The following is a 20,091-nucleotide window of genomic DNA, read 5'->3' on the forward strand; positions in this document are numbered from 1 at the left end:
CTGCAAGATCGTACAAGATATTCGGAAGGAGACGTGCAGATGTTCTAACTGGATGGGTATCAAATGGTAGACACAACCATATGCTTATGGTGATTGAGACACGACACTGCAAACTATGAGGGTACAAGAATTTTTCCTGGCAACTGCAAGGTCCACGGCCAGAAGAAGAACGAAAACATACAACACACAACACACCACGACCACGATGATTTTCACATACAACATACCACTCATAGAGCCCTCTCCGACGACCCTGGTCACAGTCCGGGTACGTTCCTCCTCCCATTGGCAAGTTCCGCAATCGCACCCATCGACAACTCTCCCCTCGCCACCTTCGCAAAGAACCCCGCCATCTCCTCAAACGCCGGCTTAACGACCGTCGCCTCCGCCCTCGTCTCCGCCGTCCTCTCCGTCTCGACTCTCGCCTTTCTCTCGGCCTCCGCCGTATCCTCCGCCTTTCTCCTCGCCTCGACTTCCCTCTTCACCTGCTCCACCGCCGAATCCATCCTCTTGTCCGCTTTGCTCAATTGCCGCTCCAACTCGTCGATGCGCGCCTCTGCACGTCGCCGGAGGGTGCGCTCGTGCGAGCATTCGTCTTCCGTTTTGCGTTTGGCGGTGCGGGCTTCCGTGAGCTCAGAGATGAAGGAGGAGTGTCTATCGCGGAGAACCATGAGCTCTCTTTCGAGCGCGCGTTGCTCCGAAGAGGGTAATGACGAGGAGGAAACGGAAGTCGTGGGCGTGGAGACCGGGAAGGAGCGACTGGATGCGCCGTTGCTGGTGGTACTATTGCTGATCGCCCTTGGCCGTCCGGACGAAGCTTGCTGCTGCTGTTGTGCCATGGCCAATTCGGGTTTGAGCGCGCCATATACTTTTTGGAGCCAATAGCGGGACTGTTCGAAGCATGCGTTGGACTCTGCGGTTTCCCTCCCGTTCGGTAGCCGCGCTTGTTTGCCCAGCTCGGTAAGGCAGCTGGAAAGCATGAGAAAGGCGGGCCTCAGTTGTTCTTCTGCGATGGATGCTTCCTTCATCACTGTACACAGCACAGACGAAAGCAACGTCAGAGAATGATGCTGGAAGACAACAGACAAGGGCGAGGAGATCAAACGGGTAGGGAGGATACCTTCGAGCATCCTGTTGACGACCGATATGGCCGCATTCAAGTTTCCTTTCCGACGATACGCGCCACCGACGAGCATCCACTTGTCCCTGTCCGCTTCGGCGGCCTTGAGGAGACTGATCACAGCTTGCGGGTCCTCGTCGAGGGAATCCAAATCAATACTAATGGACTGGCCACAGAGCGGCATCACCAACGACGCCCGCATCGGAGGGGCTCCAGACGGTATAAACGACGACGACGACGAATGCGGCCGTCCATTGGAATTGGCGGCCGAGCTTCCAAGGTTCACAGGGATGGGAGACGGAGGGGGCGAGAGTAGAGCAGGTGGCGGCGTACGAGAGCGTCCACGGTCCAGTCCTCCGCCGCCGTCGATTTGCTTACCGGTCTGGCGGCGGGTAGAGAGGGAGATGTACGGTAATCCAGAGGGCCCGGGGATGCTCGTTGAAGGCGAGGGCGCATATAGCGAGTCAAAAGCAAGGTCAGTGTGCATGGCGTGCTTCAAGAGCTTGACACGTTTGGCGGCGCGTTGGCCGTTCTCAGCACTCTCACGCGGATGGCCGGTCGGTGTGAGGGGACTAGCAGAGTTTGAGTGCGAAGAGGAGGGAGACGTCGGGCTCGGGGTCGTATAGCGCGGCGTGAGGTCGGCAGAGGACGTTGTGGTGGGAGGACGGTCGCCAAAAGGGCCGCGGGCGACGGCGTTAAATATGTCGAGCAGCTGCTGTGGCGCGCGTGCCAACGGCTTCACAATAACATCGTTCGTCGACAAAGCAATCGCACCAGCCGCCTCGGCTTCAGACGCGTATACCACGAAATAATGCTCTCTGTTCGACCTGTCTAGTCTCCACGGGTAAAGACGCGATCTGGTCAAGATAGAATAAGGCTTGTGCGACAGCGAACAGGCATTGTGCAGCGTACATCTCGCCCGCGTTGGCCAAATAATCATGGACTTGCTCCGTGAACTGACTGGCGTCGACGTGCACAACGGTGGCCAAGGGCACTGGAGCCATCGGATAACAAAGCGAGCGGTGTCAAGTCCGGATTCGAGAGGTTCTTCGTACCAAACTCGGGCGCGCGGCTCACTCCTTTGCTCACCACAGATTCGCCAGGATCGTCTCGTACACGTGGGTTGTGCTATACTTGCTTCATTGTTCTCAAACAAGTCGTCTTTCGAGTCGCGTCACGTCCGGCAGACAGTACTAGATACTGCAGGAGCGTATAGATAATACACAAGACGGAGGGTGGTACAAAACGCGGAACATAGTCAATTCCGTCTGTTCTTCCCAAGATCTTTCTCCAGATCAAGCAACCCACGATATATTCATGATGTATATTTCACAGCTTGATCACGATGATTGGACGAAGAAAGGAGGCAGTGGAATGGAGTTGGCCAAGATGAAACTGATTACGACCATCGCGGCGGTTGGGAATCCGTCAGGAGGAACGGGAGAGGGTGTATTTAGCGGGAGGTGGTGGATGGGAGTCTTCCAATCGTTGACAGAGACTGTGGTGGTATAGAGCTTGATGATTTATACTGTCGACTGATATGTTTATGTTCGATGATGCAAACGGCGACGAGCATCGATGACAGCTGGAGTCATATATGTAGTGTGTACACGTCGAAATTGACAGCGCCGTAATGATGAGGAGCCTCGCTACTGCGTATTTGCCAAGCAGCGCTCGTTCTCCGTGCAGGGTTGGTGCACAGCCAGCAAAGAGTTGGCGATCGTACTGACCGATGGGGAGGAAACGGAGTGGCTGAGCTCATAGATATCATTATTGTCATAGCAGATTTCGTGTGCTGTCAATGGAGCGCAGCAAAAGCAGAATACGTTGCGGTCTGGCAAGTGAGCGATACTGTATGTTGAGAAGAAGCGCAAGACTGTGCAGGAAACAAAGACAAGGACTCCCGCGAGCGTCTCGCGGTCATCCCATATATAGAAACCTTTACGTCATGCAGGGCGACAACGTGATCGCCAATTAAAGGTCATCGTTGCCGAGCTCCCGGCATGCACAGCCGCCTCTCCAGAGGCTAAAGCTTGGCGCTCTGCTCTACTTATATATACCTTCCTTCTCCTCTCCCTTTCGATCACAAAACCGGCTTTTGGATCTCTTTTCTTTCTTCACCCTTCACCCTTTTCCAATCGTAATCTTCAAATCTCTTTCTTCATCATGTTCTCGTCTATCTTCACTCTCGCCGTGATTGCAGGAGGCGCCATTTCTGCTTCTGCTCAGAGGTCAGTTCATCAGGCATGGGTGGCAACGACAGGCCGCTGACAGTTCTCCGCACTTGCAGCCTCAGTCTTTCGAGCGAGTGTCAGTCTACGTTGACGAGGTTCGTCTATTTAAGCTCTCTCTACTTCTCTGCCGTACTGACTCTCGCTCGTCTTGCATTCACGACCTCCTTCTTGTCCTGCTCTCCCTATTTTTACACCAGTGTTGCCACCAGCGACGACGGCACATGTATCAACGCCAACAGCCTCGTCAGGTTGGCTTCCTCTCTTTACCAATGACAATATATAGTGCTCACGTCTCGCCATCGACAGCCTTGCCATCGCCGGCAACACCTCCCTCGTCCAGCCAATAAACAGCTGGTTGACTGGTGCCTGCTCCCAATCCGCATGCAGCAACGAGAGCATCTCGAATATCATCACCAATGTAACCACAGGCTGCGCAACCGACTTGGCCTCGCTCGGGATTGACATCGACAACTCGACGCTCGCCACCATCATTGCCGATGTCCAGCAATATTACCCGACCGTCCGCCAAATTGCTTGCTTGCAGGAGTGCGTGCTTTTCTCCACCTATCCCATTCAACGGCCATCTGACATACATCGTTCCCGTGTACAGCAACAGCGCCAACGAGCTCTGTGTTACGGAGACGCTGGACAACGTACAGACCTCGCTCGGCACAACACTCACCATCAACAACATCGTGTCCCTCGTTCCTCAGTTGGTATCCGGTGACAGCACAGCCAACACCACCGCACTTCTCCAGAACGTAACCTGTTCCAACTGCGGAAAGGAGGCCTTCAACGTCATCAACAGCACGGAATCAGCGCTCCTCCAGTCCTCCACCGGATCTACCATCGTGTCTGACCTCCAGAGCCAGTGCGGGTCTTCTTTCACCGGTATGTGAACTTTTTCTCGGGTCCCATGCGGCACCCCTTTACTCGTTCATCAATTCATTATGTACCCTCTGCCCAGATGGCTCCACCGCCTCTGGCATCTCCCAGACGGCCTCGGGCTTGAGCACCGACGCCAGTGACTCCTCCGCCGTCTCCTTCGCGGTCGGCTCATCATTCGCCTCCCTGCTCGCATTGGCTTCCGGCTTCATGGTGCTTGCCTAGACGACCGAACGATTGATTACATGTACGCAGTCACACGACAGAAAGAGAGAGAGCCCACAGCCTCACGGACTATTTGAGTGGGTTAGCTACGATCACGGACGTACCTTACAGCATTCCTTGCAGTGCTCTTGATTCTAGTACTATATTATACAGCGGACTGCGCGTCCGATGGACTTTTTGTGGACTGTGTTGCTCGAACTATTTATAGCGGTGAGCGGTGAGCGGTGTGGGAGTTGTTGTGGGGTGTGGGTGATTTAGTGCTGCCAGTGTATCGGGGCGGGTCGACGACGACGATGATGGTCATTTCGATATCTTGATTGTTTCTCGGCGGCCTGTATGTACTCGTACACTGCTCCTGTTCACGAACAAAATCCTCAATCCTCCACGATTTTCTGCACCAATTCAATCGGACCTACTGCCCCCGGATCATCCACTTTGGGTTATATTCTCAGAATTAGACATCATACATGCCTCGCGCTCGCGAGCTTGTCTACAGCATACCGTAGACTGTCGCCCACGGTGTCTAAGTAGTTACTGTAAGTGGCACGCAATGAAGGAAGTAGGAACCGTGGGAAAAGTGTACATAGCCACGCGCGTGCCAACATTGAATCGTAAGTGGCACGCTACTCGAAGTGTTGCCCTCAGGCCGCTCTCTCCGTATAATATACCACATTCTGCATGCCCTTCTCCTCGCCTCAAGGACCTCCTACTCATCGCCATGGAAAGTCCAACCACGCCGCGCTTCAATATACCCAAACCGGAATCTGGACTCGCGGAATGGACACAGAAGATCAAGGCGCTCCAACGACAAGTAGACGCGGACGAGGTCGAGGAACAGCGGAAACTGGAGCAGGAGATCGCTGCGTCTAGGTTGGCGAGGGTGAGGAGGGGTACTGGAAGGACGAGCGGTGTGAACCTTCGTGAGTGGGCGGGCTATTTCTCATGCTGTCGAGTTAGTTGCTAAAGTAGTCTTGACGTCTGTCTTGTTCCGCGTCTGTAGCTGCCAGGGACACTGAGCCTTTGGTTGAAATCGGTTCAAATCAATTTGACTCTGTCGATGATATGCAGACGATTGCAGACCGACAGCGGGCGCAAGCAGATGCACTCCTGAAGCTCTCTGGAGCAGTTGCACCCCCTCCTCCCGCCACATCCAGGTCTCCTCCACCCACTAAACCAATCACCTCACCCGCCTCGAGAGCAGAGCCCGTCTCTCTCGCCTCCTTCATGGGAGCTCGCGCAACTGGTCCCAGGCTCAATAAACACCCTGCTCAACAAGATACCCACGACCCCACCAAGTTCGAACAGCGCACCACAGCGTCCTCCCCACATCCTATCTTCGGACGCACCGGAGTCGCCATGCCAGGGCTTGCTGCGAAGGGCAGAACATCCCAAGAAGAGCCGCACTCGGATCGAACAGACTCTGTGCGCTCGCCACCCACTACTCATGCGGCCCCGGATGTCCCTCGTCCTCGTAGATTCAGCAACTCGCTTGCGCTACAGCGATACATGGAGCATGTAGACCAAAAGGTCGTCATGCCACAGAAGACAGGATCTACCGTCTCCAGAGATCTACCCCGTCCTCGCACGATGAGCACTCCGACTGGTCTTCCTCCTATCAACATCCAAGCGGCTACCCCAGCATCCCGCGCCACACACGCCAATCTTCCTCCTCCCAGATCTGTTTCTATACCGGAATCACGCAATTTTACGACTTCGCCTCTTGACGCTGAACCACCACGGAATATACCTGCCGCTTTGAAATCACCTCCCGTAACTCGCACGTTTACCCCTTCTCCCAAACCCACAGATACTACTACTACACCGGCTAGGCCACCTTCAACACGGCCTCAGAGCACGGGCGTATCTTCTTCTCCCAAATCCCCTACCACAGTCACCTCAACCTCCCTCGCACGTCCCATCCAACCCACCCCCAAATCCCTCTCCAATGGCCCTCACATTCCCCTATCCCAGAACCCATCTCCCGCATTCCTTAAACCATCGGCGCAGAAAGATCCGACACCGAGTCTGAGTCGACTTAAGGGACGTGGGTTCGTGCAGTCCATGGTCAAGGCGAGCAGTCAGCTCGAAGGGCCTTCGGAGATGGGTAGCCTCACCAGCACTCCGACTGGTCTGGTTTCAGGTGGCGGGGGTGGCAGACGTCTTTCATCTGTTGTGAATAGGTGGCATCAACCGGAATCTACGTCAAGCACGCCTGCTCCGATCGCTCCGAAACCTATCGCCTTGCGAAAATCGCGTACCGTTGAGACTTTGCCTTTCACCAATTCTGCCCCTCCTCCCGCTGTCATCGAACCCCAGCAGACCGGTAGATCGTTACGGAACGTCCCTTCTGTGCCCGCGTTGACAGCCTCCCACACCGGGACATCTCATGTTTCGAGGTCGAAAACCCCTGTGGAAACCACGTCAACTCCAGGACTGGGATCCTCATCCACCCTAGTCTCGTATATCAAGCCTATGAAGACCGGAGACGATGCTCCCTCTCAGTCGTCGACTTCTCGTCCGACCACACCAGCAGCAATTTCCCGGCCGGTCACCCCAGCTGCGAGTTCTCGACCCGTCACTCCCGCTACAAACTATCGTCCGGTCTTTCCAGCCTCATACGGTCTCGATGAATTTGGGTCACGAGCGGGGAGGCGAGGACAGCCGTCTGTTGGAATTTCTGCCGCTGTGCTCCCGCCGTCACCTGGAAAGCCACTGAGCCATGTGCGTGTTATTTAGGAGTCAAGTCTAGAGCTATGATCATATGTGCTTAATCTTTTTTGTTCTCTTGTGTTTGGTTTTTTTTTTGTTGTTGTTCGTGTATCTGCCACCCTGCTTCATTCAATGCTGCCGAACCGTCTCGTTTCGTGCACCGTTTCAGCTCACCAAAGACAGAGCGAAGAGACCGCGAAAGGGAAAGAAGGCCACGGTCTCGTTCCGTGAACCCCACGACAACGACAACGAGGCGCCAGCACCAGCTGTCGACGTTGCCCCCCAAACTCAGAGCCAGACGCCACCGACACCGCCACAGGAGAAGACGAGTTCCAGGCCTTTGCCTACCCTTCCGCCTCAGCCCACAACCACAACCACGGCCCTACCCTCGGCTTTAACCATTCCGATCGCCACCCCTTCCTTCAAGCCCATTCAGACAGACGCACCGAACGGTTCCCCGCAGCCCCCTTCTCGTTCCAAGGAGCTGTCAACGGCGTCTCGCCCCCCGATCAGCACCTCTTCGTCCACCGTCCCTGCGCCGACTAATTTTACGCCCCCCGTGCGAGAGACTCCAGAACCAGAAGTCACACCATCCTCTTCCCGTCCCAAGGAATCTAAAGTCTCCAGCATTGCCGACAGATGGGCCGATCAGGCTATCATCGGCGTCAAGCCCACGACCAAGTACCCCTCGCCACCCTCTAGTGGCCGGAGCAATGGCAATGGAGAAGTGAATGGAAAAGGTGGCGTCGGTGCCCATGCTTTACCTGGTCTCACGACAACTAGTACGACAGCGGGCCTTGGAATTCAGAGCGAACGATCCCCTCGCTCGCCCCGGCGTCACAGTCGTATTCCAAGCACGGGGAATCGGGCGAGGGTTATGGAACTTGCTCAGGCTCTTAGTGAACAGCAAGCGGTCGAAGACAGCACGGAGGCTGGATCGTCCAGCACTCTACCTCCACCCGTGGCGGTGAACGTAGAAGATGCTGCTCTGCCCAGTCCTAGCCCTGTGGAATCATCACAGAGAAATGTTATCGGGTTGGGTCGACCGTCGGATTCCGGACTGCATGCTCCTTCGATGGCGAAACGACAGTCGAGCCACGAAAAGTATTCGGCGTTTATGATGCCACCTTTGAAGGAAGAGAAGACGCCGACGCCTACTCCGGTTGGGTCGATGGCTGTTCGTGATGCGAAGTCTGTGATTGACGAATTCCCCGCTGTGGTGGAGGATAAGACAGAACGTGAAGCAGCCAAAGCGGAACCTAAGGCTGAACCAGTTGTAGATTCCCCGGCGTCCGTCTCTGAAGCTCCCAAACCAGAACAACCAAAGTTCATCGAATTCCGTAGGTAGTCTTGTCATGTCCGGTTCCAAGAAGTCAGGTTTAGCTCACCCCGTCACTTTTGCAGACCACATCGACGAACCCTTGCCCTTCATCAAAGTTCGGGACCTCTTGAATCACAAACCAGAAGTATTCAAGCCTGACAGCAGTATCCTTACCATTTCTGTCGACGTCATGGCGGTCGCGGGTGGTTCAGCAGCGACTATCGACAGCGACACGAACATCTTTTACGAGTCTGAGCTTCTCGCTATAGTTCATCGCTTCAAGACAAAGTCGAGCGGTCTGGTGGCGACGAAGGTGTGGGGCTGGAAAGGCAAGCAAGCACAGATGGGGGAACGTGAGGAGCGGAAGATCAAGGACCTTGCGCGACACCATGGCACCTCAATGGTATGTCAACATTCAACATCGATCGTTTATCTGATCTTCGTTCGAACTCACAACTCACAACGGCCCCCAGATATTTGTACCGCAATGTCAAGAGCCTGACGAACTTATACATGTGTTGGGTGGCCAGATCGCTATTAGACAAGTAAGTTTGATGCTGCATTTACTCTATCACACCGCTGACAGTTTACAGGGCTCTCGTTCGCACTGGAGTGCTGAAAACACTACGATGCACGTCGTCCGTTCTCGTCAGGGTTATATTACCATCGACGAAGTAGACCTCGTATGTATTCGCCTGCCTTGATTAGTCGAGACGATGCTGACCTTGCATTCTAGGATATTTCCAACCTCTGCTCCGGGTTCAGCTATTGCTTGACGCTGCTCGGAAGCGTCTATGTCTGGCATGGTTGCGGCTCACTCCCAAAGGAGCGCGAAGCAGCTATGGCATATGCCCGTGCTCTTACTAGTGCGGAGTCTACTCCGACAGAGCTGGTGGAAGGGGAGAACGATGACGACGAAATGTTCTGGATGATGCTAGGCCAACCGGATGAGTATGCGAAGGCAGATTACTGGCGGTGGAGGTCGACTTCAGATAAGGACCCTTCTCCACGGGTCTGGTCCGTTGACATGTCGAGAGGCAAGGATTGCGTGCGCATTCTCTCTCTCGCTCTTGCTGTGAGGATCTGCTTACGCCGTGATGGATAGGTTAAGCCCATCGGCACGCTTGCAAGCGAACTTGACCAGGACCAGGTATACCTCATTGACTGCAGTTGGGAGTTCTTCGTGCTCGTCGGCAAAGACGCCCGCGCGAAGAGGTGCGACATTCGTATTGCGCTATCGGCAGCTATGGTATGGTGCCCTGTATCGTTGTCAACCCTTTGCTGTTTTATAATCGTCTTTTTCCTCTCTTCACCAGGAAATGTCCAGAATAACAAAACCTGCGCGCCCATTTACACCGCCAGTTCACGTTCTTGTATTGCCTTCGCGCCTGCCCTCTGACTTGCGAACACACTTCCGAGATATGGATGAAGGCCAACTCGTATGGGATTCCATTTCCTGCATCTTGCGTCCGGACAGCTGATATTTCTCGTTAGAATGCGGGAGAAGTCCCTGACCATATGAACCTATTTTCAGCCTCGGAGGCCCTGAAGCAGGTAAGTCCAGCAAGGTGCTTCATATAACGCACACTGTTGACACTCTATTTCTCAGTTGGCCAAGGCATCATGGAAGAGGTCACTTCTGCGTGACGAGAGCATGCTTCCATTAGGCCTTGATCCCTCTCACCTACGATGAACGGTCTTTGTCCATCGTCAGCTATCTGTTTTTCGTTTGTTTTACCCCGGAGATTCTAATTTAGTCTTAATCGTAATGAGTTGACGTGAAGCATACACGTCTTGATCGCATTGTTTTCATTCTCTCTTCGATCGAAGGAGCTGGGGATCACGTTCAGGACCGGGCTTCAAGGCTTCAAATCAAGGATGTCCCTCAGTCCTTCGTCTTTCTGAAGCGGATCCTCAAAGCTGATGTACGGTGCAGTATGGTCCACTGTTTCTAGTGCTACGTTGCGATGCGAACAGCCAGTAAGCGTGACGAGTCCTGAGCCCGCCACACCACAAGAACGAGGTGAGCATTATGACCCAAGATGGCCGTGATTGACTGATCAATAGCCCTTTCCCTCAGGCAAGTTCGAACAACGCAATTCCCCGCGATTCGGTGGCACACGGGCCACGGCGCGAGAAGATGCCAGCGCTCGAAGTAGAACCAGGTGATATCAAACGCTGTTACTATGTGACAATGCGTCTCAGATGTACAAGGACAGCAGCGGAACACACGAACGTCAACTTACTGTCTTCTGACCGTCCGAAAGCTCTAACCTCTGTCCTGCCTTCTGTCTTTAATCCGCACCGTCTTCCTCCATTGCTATTCCTCGAGAGGATCCTCGTCCCAGACACTTGCCCAAGTACGCATGGCGGCGTCATGTAATTCGCTCAATTGTGGCCTGTTCAACCGATATACCCGCTCTATCTCCCTTCCCAGTCCCGCTCAGGACAGTATGAAATGTGACCATGTAACCATGTGGAAACGCGTCTTCCCGTCCGTTTCTGTACATCAGTGCTTTCCAGCCTGGGCTGTATAGCTTTAAGTATGAGATAGTCGACAGATCCTATAGGCCAGCTCCTCTGCCCTCTATCAGCTCCTGCTTCTCCAAGCATGCTCTTACTGCTTCTGTTAAGTCTCGTTGTGCTGGTTGCTGCACTCCCGTCTCCTAACTCCACCAACATCCATGCAGGCAGAACGGACTCAGAGACTTCCGTAGGCTCACGCCGGTCTACATCCTGTTTTCCCGCTCTAGACTTTAAGATGCCCTCCCACGTCCCAGACAGTCTCGAAGGCTGGTGGTGCGACGCAGCGGACGAGTATGCCTTCGTCGGCTTCAGTTACGAGGTCACCGCATGTGAGATATCAATGCGATCGCTCAATCCATACGTTTACTCACATTTTCACATTCTACGCAGGCCAGAGCTTGGGTCAACTCAGGTCTGAGTTTCGTGACATCCGGACGACCTTCAACTCTCGCTACGTTCGGCTCTATGGCGCTTGTGATCGTAAGGGCTTTTAGTGTGTTATTCTTATCTCTATCATCGAGGGATTCGTCACGAAGCTGACTTTTTTTATAGCGATGATATTGTTACAGCTGCATGGGAGAACACCCTCGGCGTTCATGCCTTGATATGGTCCGCACCTCTGGTTACTATCTTTGATCGCGCTATAATAATATCACATCATGTCCATTCTGTGTAGGTTCGGATTTGACGGATCCGACATATGGATCTCTCGACGCAACACCCTCTTCAAAGCCTTGCATGCAAATCCCAAGGCCAAATACATTACCCGAGTTCTTCAATTCGGTTCAGAGCCTCTTTTTGACGATGTCCTGAGCCCTGATGACCTCACGACTCAAGTCAAAGCGGCGAAGGCCAACCTCTCTAGCCTTCATATTCCGGTCACAGTGTCAGAATTAGCGTATGGATACCAGGAGAGGGGTGGCGCTCAGAACGTCCTGGATGCCATAGACTCGATGTGAGTACTGAGTCATGCTTCTTCTTGGTTTCTATTCGTGGTCTAACCCCACCTCGTTCCAAAGCAACATCCATATGCTCCCATTCTTCAGTCAAGATGCATCAACGGGTACAGACTGCACATCCTGATTCAGAGCTCATGCGCATTTCGCTGATTACTCCAATCTTCAGCGAATAACTCATGGCCTATAGTCGTCAATGAGAATCTGGATTGGTTCATTCAGCATGGCTCTGGAAAGAAGATGTATTTTGACGAGGTGAGGTTTCTTGCTGAGGTACTCTTAGGTAAATCATCTGATCTATCCTTCGGCACCAGAACGGATGGCCCTCCGTGACCTCGCCCAGTGTGCAACCCAATAGTCCAAACGCCGTCGCCAACGTAGCCAACGAACATGTATACATGTCCCTATGTTTCTCTTTGTTCGACTGGTCGACTAATCGGTCTTCTGTTTATATAGGAATATTACAATGTCCTCGACCAACACTGCGAGGATCTGAAGAAGGTGGTGGGAGGTGGCGTAGGCTGGTTCGCACACATCTACAGCGATGACCAAGAACCAGGCTATGGCATTTACAACTCGGCGGGGGCTTTGAAGTTCCCATTCCATCCAAGGACGCATTGCTAAAGATTTGTTTCGATCGATTCATGACGTACCATCTTGTACAACACACGAACAAATTCTCCTCTGAGACTTGTTGCCTCGACATCTCATGAACGCATGTTACCTTTATCGCTATCCATTATGTATAAGGGTACGAAGCAAATTACTTCGCCTATGCTCTTGGACCGAGTGAATTGTGACTCACGCCTCAAGCTAACAGTCGAACAGTTCCACAACCAGGCAAAAGCTGTGTCCAGGATCAACCGCGTGAAGCCGCGGGGTCAGCACTGGAAATAGGATCCAACCAGCAAAAATACAGGCACAGAAGTAAATAAGTAAGACTAACATAGACCGATAAAGCGGTGAGTAAGGTAAGAAGGATAGATAGTCAAATGAACGAAGCGAGAGCAGTACAAACACCTCCAGCAGTATGAGTTTCAACCATACCACTTGCCGTCTTTTTGTGCGGCTGTCGCTTTCGGTCGTTGTGGGATGATAGGTTCCTGGATATCGAAGACTTCGATTGCACGCTGGAGTGAGATGCAATGATGAGTTCACTAGTGTTGAGATAGGAAAACGCCAAACAAAATAAATACCTTCCACGTATCCATGTCGAACTGTAGAATCATTTGCTGCTTCTTCAGGCCGTCGGCGTAATCGGTGTCTTTGGGAGGTTCGCACATAACTGCAAAGGCCTGTTTGAGTACGGTCAAGAAAACAGCGGAGCACAGAACATACATATCATGGGCTCCCCGTCTTCAACGTCCAATGCGCACTCGCCGTCTCGTATGAGGAACGACAAATGGAAGATGTTTTCGACTGATTGGGCAAAGTCGTGAGGATTTATCACGAATTTGAACAGGTTCACGTTGCCCTGTTGTTCCAGAAGTTGTCGAATCTGAAAGTCGCGAAAAGTCTTGAGCGGGGGCTGGGAAATCACAAGGTGACGAAGCTTTCACTTACTACTACGACGTTCTTGGTGGTCTCATTCTCCGATCGGGCAATATCCTCCTCTTGCAGTTCTTGAGGTTTGGTCTTGTCCGCTTCATTCTTCTCTAACTTCGCCCGTTTCCCGACATTGCGCTTTTTCTGCTCAATTTCGAGAGGACCGAGCCTAGAAAACGAAAGGGCCGTAAGTAAAAAGAGAAAGGATAACAGAAGGAAGAAAGGTCAACGGACATGTAATCTGACACAGGAACCCGACGACTCTTTGCCAATGCCTTCTTCCCAATCAAGTCCCAACGAAGGGGCTGACTCGGGTCCTCATAATCATCTTCGGCGTCATCGTCTGCATTCCCTAGCATCTCTCCGCCTTTCCGACCACCCATGAAGGTGATCAGCTTCGCAACAAAGTCGTCCATGTCAAAAGAGCCTGTTCCAGACTTCATGGCACGAGCTTTCACGGCACCCATGTTCGAGAGATTAACAAGCATCATGGAGTCCAAAGTCGCTTCCTGTGGTGCTTTGACTATGTGCACAACCAGTTATATATAAGCTTCCGAAGAGAATGATTGCAAAAGCAAGCGTACCTTCATGGAAGAGCTTGTCTGCTTTGTGCACCTTATCAGTGAGCTCCTGAGTGGTGAAATCGTTAGCAGTGGCGTTCACTAAGGGTTCAAAAAATTTGTATCAGGGCTTTGAATTAATCTGTGAAAGAAAAATCACGTACCATCATGCAACGCTCGATATGTTTTTCGCAATCTGCGTTTCTCTTCGGGGTTCTGGTCTGGGTCATATGCAATCTCTCTGCTGGGGCCACCCATGTCTGCATCTTCCCTTGGCATAGCTAGATCTCTCAGAAGGTACTTGGGTGACTGGAGAACAAGATTGGAAAAGAGAAGAAAGTCGGAGAGTAAAACGTTGGTGATTGAGGAGAAGAGCAAGAGACGCGTCCTTGCAGTTAAACGCGACACGCGTGACGTCACGTATTGTCACGACGGTATCTCTCATTATAACGGTCACGCCATTGTAAGTGGAATGCCTTGCTCCGGACTCTCACTCTCACTCTGTGCAGTTCCCGTTTCATTATTCTCTGCCCATGGATGAGTATGTTCACGAATTGTCTCATAGTACAATGCAGTGTCATCAGATTTACTAGACAGTGGTGAGCATTCTTGTGTCTGTTCGTCCGAATTCTCACTCGAAGTGTATGATGTATCCCAAATTGGTCGGTGACTGCTGGTCGGCGTATGGGGCACGGAAATATGGATAGAAACATCTAGTCGGTTACCGTTCGTCCTTCGAAGTGCGCATAACACGTTATAGTCCGTATGTAATTTGCCGCTGGCCTGAAAGTCCGTATGGTACTACCGTTGAGGGGTATTCAATGGGAAGGTTGGACAGCACCTCCTGAGAGGTACTGTCTAGCCTCGACTGCTCGCGCTGACGAGGCTCGGACATCCGCAGTACAGTCCATAACAGCATTCGAATATAGGAAAGACTGATTAATTACAACGAACCGGGACGATGTTCGATACATGATAGAAGAGGAGTATTTCGGCGCAGTTGAAGAGGTATTGGTGAGCGAGACAATGACGAAGCGATCCTAATATGACAGTCGAATGGTTTGGATGCCGCGATGGGCGACGAGAGGTTCACGTGTTGAACTGGCGACTGCGATTAGCTTTGCTCGGGGGAAGAACACGAGACAGTGAAGATCTACTTACAGCAGTTAGATACGACTCTGCGACAATACGAGCCCGAGCGTTCAAGGATAGCTTCATCTCACTGATCTCCCTGTCGACTTCCTCCATGAATCTAGCGACAAAGAGTCAGGCTCATATATAAAGGGGAAAGGGGTAACGGTACGCACTGTATGATGAAGTCCACAATCTTGTGCTTCAACATTGTCTCGGTGTGGAAGTTTGTAATCAGGAAAGATATGTCATACCCCTAGAGCATAGACATGAGATCTCAGGCAAGAAGCAACGATAGGTAACTCAACGCACCTTGACGGGTTTCCGCCGTAGGACGATGAAGTTCTCCGCACGCTGCATCATGAAGCGAGTGAACTTATGGCACAGGATACGCTCTATCTCATCCGCCTGCTTAATCTTGATGCTGATTCGTATGGAGTTAACGGATGGTTCGACGAGGACGCGCTCGTTCTCGTTTCGTGAAATGATCAGGGGGTTCAGTAACACTTCCTTCGATCCTCTAGCGCAACGGTCAGTGTCAATCAAGACAGTTATGGGGACACTACTCACGCAACTTCCACCTCGGGTTTGTTATGCCTTTCGACTACCTGTCATCGAGGTCACTATTCCGGATCAGGTCTCGAGGTACATGATTATGACGCTTCACCTGCGACGAGAAGTTCTCTAGCGTCAAAGCTGCAGTCAGCGTTGACCTGACGGCGGCGAGGTAAGGTCGTAGGACATTAGACTATTTCATGCAGTTGTATCAGTGGTGAATCATCACGCATCGCAGGTCAGACAGACGAGGATGCGAGCACTGACCATGGTCGCGGAGTAAGGGATGCGTTGAGGCTGTGTCCAAATAAGGCAGGTGAGGTATTCACGAGGAGACTTCAAATTTTGACGCGTTTCGTTCTTTCTTCCACGAACCGCCATACCCTCCTCCCTAAAAATCACGATGACCGTCTCCCTTGCTCTTTGGTAAATCCCCTTGTGTTTCTGAATACTCATACTTACTGATCTCTTATTTTTTCTCCCAAATTGTAGGAGTGTTTGTGTGCAGCCAGGCGAAGATGGTGTTGCAGCAGTCTCCCCTCCTGCAGACATCCGCGTCACAAACATTGCTCTCAGTGATCAACTTGCTGACGAGACCGGGCGCACGACCGTTAAATTGAACTACATCGTCCCCAATGCTGAAGATTCGGAGGATGAAGAAGAGGATGAGGATGAAGAGGATGAGAACCCGCCCCGGATGGAGACTACCGTTCTCTGCTCGTTGACTCCTGGAAAAGTGTGTTACATTCATGTTCTACTATTGTCTATAACTAATAATTTATTTGTATGCACTCTATCCTAGATCGAACAGGCGACCGTAGACGTGGTTCTGACCCAAGATGACGAGTTTTTAATCGAAGTAGTGGGCAAGAAGTCAGTCGCCGTTACACCTACTACAACGCTTCATCTTACTTACGTATCGCAGCTCTGTATATCTTAGCGGCAACTACATCGGTATGTCCGTCCCACGCATTATAATGGTTGGCCACCGCGGGTTAACTTTTTTCATCGCTAGACCAAACCCCAGACGATGTTCCATATAACGACGACTCTGAACCCGAGTCTGACGAAGAAGATTTCGATCTTAGTATGGACCCTGAGGAAATGGACGGCATCAGTGACGACGCAGAGTATGTTCATGATGTTGCCACATTCCTGTTTGGCCTAACGGTTCTCGTATTTTCCCATCAATATTTAGCCGTTTTGAGGAAATCCAAGAGGAGTCAGCTCCCGTGGCGTCGAAGAAGCGAACTCGCGAGGCAGATGCAGAGACCCCTGAGAAGCTCACCAAAGCTCAAAAGAAGAAGCTCAAGGCCGAGTCTGGCGCCGCTGTTCCCTCCGGGTCTGATGCCAAAGTCGATGCTGCAAAGACGAACGGGGATGCTGTCAAGGACAAGAAGGACAAGAAGGAGAAAGAGAAGGAGAAAAAGCCTGAAACCAGAACTCTCGAGAGCGGGATTCAAATCACCGACGTCACAGTCGGGAAAGGTCCTCAGGCAAAAAAAGGCAACACCGTCAACATGAGGTATATTGGCAAGCTTGCGAACGGAAAAGTCTTCGACTCGAATACTAAGGGCGCACCGGTTCGTGGCTTCATCCATTCAGTTAGTGTTAGCAATTAATCATGGCCCGCATCTTGCTTCTGTAGTTCTCCTTCACTCTCGGAAGGGGTGAGGTTATCAAAGGTGTGTCTTTTCTTGCCCCCATTGCGGTTTTCCGTTCGCTAACTGTGTTGTTTAGGTTGGGATATCGGGGTCGCTGGCATGCAGGCCGGTGGAGAGCGTAAACTCGTCGTCCCTCCAAAGTTGGGCTATGGGGCCAAGAAGAGCGGGCCCATTCCCCCGAACTCCACCTTGACATTCGGTATTTCATTCCACCATGCATGCTTGGAATACACTCTGCTAACACTATCATCTTTGCTGCTGTAGAAGTAAAAATGGTTGACATCAAGTAGCCGGGTCGAAGACTTTCCTGTCACTTGGATAGTCGACGTTCGTGATCCTAACCCAAAAGTACTCCGTACATGTCAATGCCTTCTTGATTAATCTATGCTCTCGGGATCGACTCCGAATGTCGCGAACACACGCTCTTCTTTGTGTTATCTGAACTCTGGACTAATATAGGTTGGGTTCGTCAGGGTTCAGCAAGACCACCTCGAATGACGTTAATTCTAGCCCATATGACCTCGATCTACTGGATGGAATATGTGCCGCTTTCTTTCATCGGGTTTCAAGTTAAAAACACAAAATCAAGGGAGGGACACCGATGAGATCCATGAGTCTCGCACGAGCACCCTAAGTTGCCTTCGCCTCTTCTTGAACATACTCATGGAGGCGGCAGCACTGTTCGGACTCGCCTATCTGTCTCTCGACTGGATGGCATCCCGCGCTGCGGGCAGGTATACCTCTGAGTACATCGAACTTTCCTTCGAGCCCTGTGACGCCTTCAGGACCGACTGTCCTCGAACCTAAACACTTCCTGAGGATCTTATCTACTGCCATTTTTTCGGAGGCGATTAGTTCACCTTACTTGTTGGGTATCCTGGTCAGCGGTCGTCTTTCTGGGTTCTGGGGTGCATCAATGGAACTGTGCCTATCAACTCTAATGCAAAATTTGTGCTCAAGATTGTGAAGGTTGTGTACGTACGTGTAGGACTCGCTCTCAAGGCCGAGACCCACCGACATTTTGAGCATTCTTGTCTATGTCACAGTCTCCGCCATGCTCTCCATCTGCTCCTTTGGTCGTTCTGCCGAAAGTTCGCTGATTTCAAACCTGCTGAGGAAGGGCCACGGACAAACTACGGAAATACAGAAGCCGTGGTGTGTGGCTGCGTCGAAGACGTGCTCTTTCATCTAAGGTGAACCCAAAGCGTGTCTACGCGTCAATAAAATTTGTGCCTGCTTCTAAGTTCTGCGACACAAGCGCAGACAAGAGGTGGTACCACAGTGGGAAGAGATTAATTAAGACTTACTCACGCAGGGCTTAGGCTATACGCCTCCGTAGCTCCGTATAAATAAGCAAATCAAGGTCGAAATCCACCTTCGACCCTTCAAGCACAGTGCTGAGGCTGAGGCTAGATTGCGCCTCTGCACCCCCTTCCTCGACGGGCCGCCTAACAAGCCACGAGCGAAAGAGGCAAGGTAGTCAGGCACAATTACGAGCAAGCCTCAGCTGGAACATATCTCATCGAACAACCTTTCGGGGAGAGGACGTACTCGAGGTTTTCCTCTGCTTCACCGAACGCCGTTGTGAATGACTGTGGGTCAACATTGCCGCGAAGAGCAAACATGTAAAGTATTTGCCTTCCCTGCTTGATCACCAGGTCAAATGATGAGATGGATAGCTGAGCTTGAACTATCGATAGATACACGAAGGGGTCCTCCTGGGTAGCCTACCTGATGTAGCGGAGAGTAAGGAGGGCACATAGTTGAACCGTAGTAGGCCCGCAATTATCACAAGCTGGCCAGAGAAGGGTCGTAAAGACGTTCAAAGCACTCCACGACCGAAAGTCTAGAACGACCCTCAGCCACGGACCAGCTCACTTGTCTCGTGATGTCGGCCGTCAAGTGTTATAAAGGCGAAGAGGACCGAGCGTTAACGGTCTTGCAACCCCCTCCCTCTATCTGATTCGAGCAAAGACTCCGATTGACCATGGTCAGGACTGTTTTCCAGCAAGGCCCGCGGCGGCTGGAGCATTGAGAAACCGGTACGCACCCTTATGCCGAATGCACCATTTAGTCTTTGTGAGTGCGGCGGCAAGAGTAGACAAGGACTCCTCTTGGCGAGCCATATATCTCTGCACATCGTTTGGGCGGCGTGATAGACATCTCATCCACCAGAGGCTCGCGGCGATGCCGTGGATACAGGTAGAGACGCTCAAAAGGCAGGCCTAGTAGATGTTGTTCGAGCATTGATTCTGGTACATTCTTCGTCCCTGGTACTTCACTCCTGCCATCCATCGTGTTGTCCTCGCGATGACTGACAGAGTCCATACCATGGGAATGTAAGGATTGCCTGAATGATACTCGGGCTCCAAGCACCTGTTCGTGGTCCCCTAACATATGAGCTCAGCAGAGTCAGAAGGAACCTCATCGAGAATACTGAGTCCGCATTCCCGATCTCAAAGCTTCCATATTCTCCTTTTCAGGTTATTACAGATGCGGCGACATTTTGTGCTAAAGACAGACAGAGTGGTGAGTCATCTGGGCGCCAGGAGTACCATCGACAAGATTAGACTTACTCGCCTTACCACGCCACAGAAAATATCCCGACACGCTTCAGAAGGAAGTTTAGGATGAGTTGAATGTCGGAGCGGGAAGAGATG

The 20,091-nt window shown here is 51.9% G+C and overlaps 7 protein-coding genes across 7 annotated transcripts; 4 read left to right on the forward strand and 3 right to left on the reverse strand.

Annotated features, from left to right (window-relative positions):
- Positions 1–257: 257 nt before the first annotated feature.
- On the reverse strand, positions 258–2,124 carry STEHIDRAFT_163921 (uncharacterized protein; the record flags this gene model as incomplete). Its single annotated transcript, XM_007311663.1, has 2 exons — positions 258–1,977; positions 2,033–2,124. 2 exons carry the CDS (start codon positions 2,122–2,124, stop codon positions 258–260), a joined length of 1,812 nt encoding a protein of 603 aa, XP_007311725.1.
- A 1,242-nt stretch (positions 2,125–3,366) lies between these two features.
- On the forward strand, positions 3,367–4,464 carry STEHIDRAFT_69864 (uncharacterized protein; the record flags this gene model as incomplete). Its single annotated transcript, XM_007311657.1, has 4 exons — positions 3,367–3,602; positions 3,661–3,900; positions 3,971–4,245; positions 4,322–4,464. The coding sequence occupies 4 exons, from the start codon at positions 3,367–3,369 to the stop codon at positions 4,462–4,464; spliced, it is 894 nt and encodes a 297-aa protein (XP_007311719.1).
- Positions 4,465–5,180: 716 nt separating this feature from the next.
- On the forward strand, positions 5,181–10,237 carry STEHIDRAFT_126608 (uncharacterized protein; the record flags this gene model as incomplete). The annotated part of the gene is made up of 11 exons (XM_007311664.1): positions 5,181–5,384; positions 5,465–7,185; positions 7,343–8,513; positions 8,578–8,897; positions 8,968–9,039; positions 9,088–9,177; positions 9,231–9,542; positions 9,600–9,743; positions 9,811–9,933; positions 9,989–10,048; positions 10,104–10,237. Coding segments are annotated over 11 exons (4,301 nt in total), but the record flags the coding sequence as incomplete, so codon positions are not given.
- Positions 10,238–11,255: 1,018 nt separating this feature from the next.
- On the forward strand, positions 11,256–12,600 carry STEHIDRAFT_69839 (uncharacterized protein; the record flags this gene model as incomplete). Its single annotated transcript, XM_007311654.1, has 8 exons — positions 11,256–11,349; positions 11,411–11,513; positions 11,573–11,629; positions 11,697–11,975; positions 12,040–12,083; positions 12,146–12,231; positions 12,291–12,368; positions 12,433–12,600. The coding sequence occupies 8 exons, from the start codon at positions 11,256–11,258 to the stop codon at positions 12,598–12,600; spliced, it is 909 nt and encodes a 302-aa protein (XP_007311716.1).
- Positions 12,601–13,133: 533 nt separating this feature from the next.
- Positions 13,134–14,339, reverse strand: STEHIDRAFT_69835 (uncharacterized protein; the record flags this gene model as incomplete). The annotated part of the gene is made up of 6 exons (XM_007311653.1): positions 13,134–13,261; positions 13,315–13,474; positions 13,540–13,690; positions 13,756–14,044; positions 14,106–14,183; positions 14,246–14,339. 6 exons carry the CDS (start codon positions 14,337–14,339, stop codon positions 13,134–13,136), a joined length of 900 nt encoding a protein of 299 aa, XP_007311715.1.
- A 558-nt stretch (positions 14,340–14,897) lies between these two features.
- Positions 14,898–16,052, reverse strand: STEHIDRAFT_88308 (actin-like protein ARPC3). Its single transcript, XM_007311665.1, has 7 exons — positions 16,035–16,052; positions 15,880–15,960; positions 15,783–15,820; positions 15,525–15,732; positions 15,389–15,468; positions 15,243–15,333; positions 14,898–15,182 (listed from the first exon to the last, which is right to left on the reverse strand). Exons 1-7 carry the CDS (start codon positions 16,035–16,037, stop codon positions 15,171–15,173), a joined length of 513 nt encoding a protein of 170 aa, XP_007311727.1. The 5' UTR covers positions 16,038–16,052; the 3' UTR covers positions 14,898–15,170.
- Positions 16,053–16,142: 90 nt separating this feature from the next.
- Positions 16,143–17,912, forward strand: STEHIDRAFT_88310 (uncharacterized protein). Its single transcript, XM_007311666.1, has 9 exons — positions 16,143–16,193; positions 16,260–16,503; positions 16,570–16,640; positions 16,693–16,721; positions 16,783–16,897; positions 16,966–17,350; positions 17,416–17,452; positions 17,508–17,630; positions 17,696–17,912. Exons 1-9 carry the CDS (start codon positions 16,171–16,173, stop codon positions 17,719–17,721), a joined length of 1,053 nt encoding a protein of 350 aa, XP_007311728.1. The 5' UTR covers positions 16,143–16,170; the 3' UTR covers positions 17,722–17,912.
- The last annotated feature ends 2,179 nt before the right edge of the window (positions 17,913–20,091 follow it).

Source organism: Stereum hirsutum (genome assembly GCF_000264905.1).
Source record: "Stereum hirsutum FP-91666 SS1 unplaced genomic scaffold STEHIscaffold_30, whole genome shotgun sequence".
NCBI classification, from domain to species: Eukaryota; Fungi; Basidiomycota; class Agaricomycetes; order Russulales; family Stereaceae; genus Stereum; species Stereum hirsutum.

Coding starts and splice junctions, on each gene's coding strand:
- STEHIDRAFT_88308 (XM_007311665.1), bottom strand. Junction 15,469..15,524: donor TACGGCGGAAACCCGTCAAG/GTGCGTTGAGTT, acceptor TCTATGCTCTAG/GGGTATGACATATCTTTCCT. Junction 15,334..15,388: donor ATTGTGGACTTCATCATACA/GTGCGTACCGTT, acceptor CTTTGTCGCTAG/ATTCATGGAGGAAGTCGACA.
- STEHIDRAFT_88310 (XM_007311666.1), top strand. CDS start 16,171: ATGACCGTCTCCCTTGCTCTTTG. Junction 16,504..16,569: donor GCTCGTTGACTCCTGGAAAA/GTGTGTTACATT, acceptor ACTCTATCCTAG/ATCGAACAGGCGACCGTAGA. Junction 17,351..17,415: donor CGAATACTAAGGGCGCACCG/GTTCGTGGCTTC, acceptor TTGCTTCTGTAG/TTCTCCTTCACTCTCGGAAG.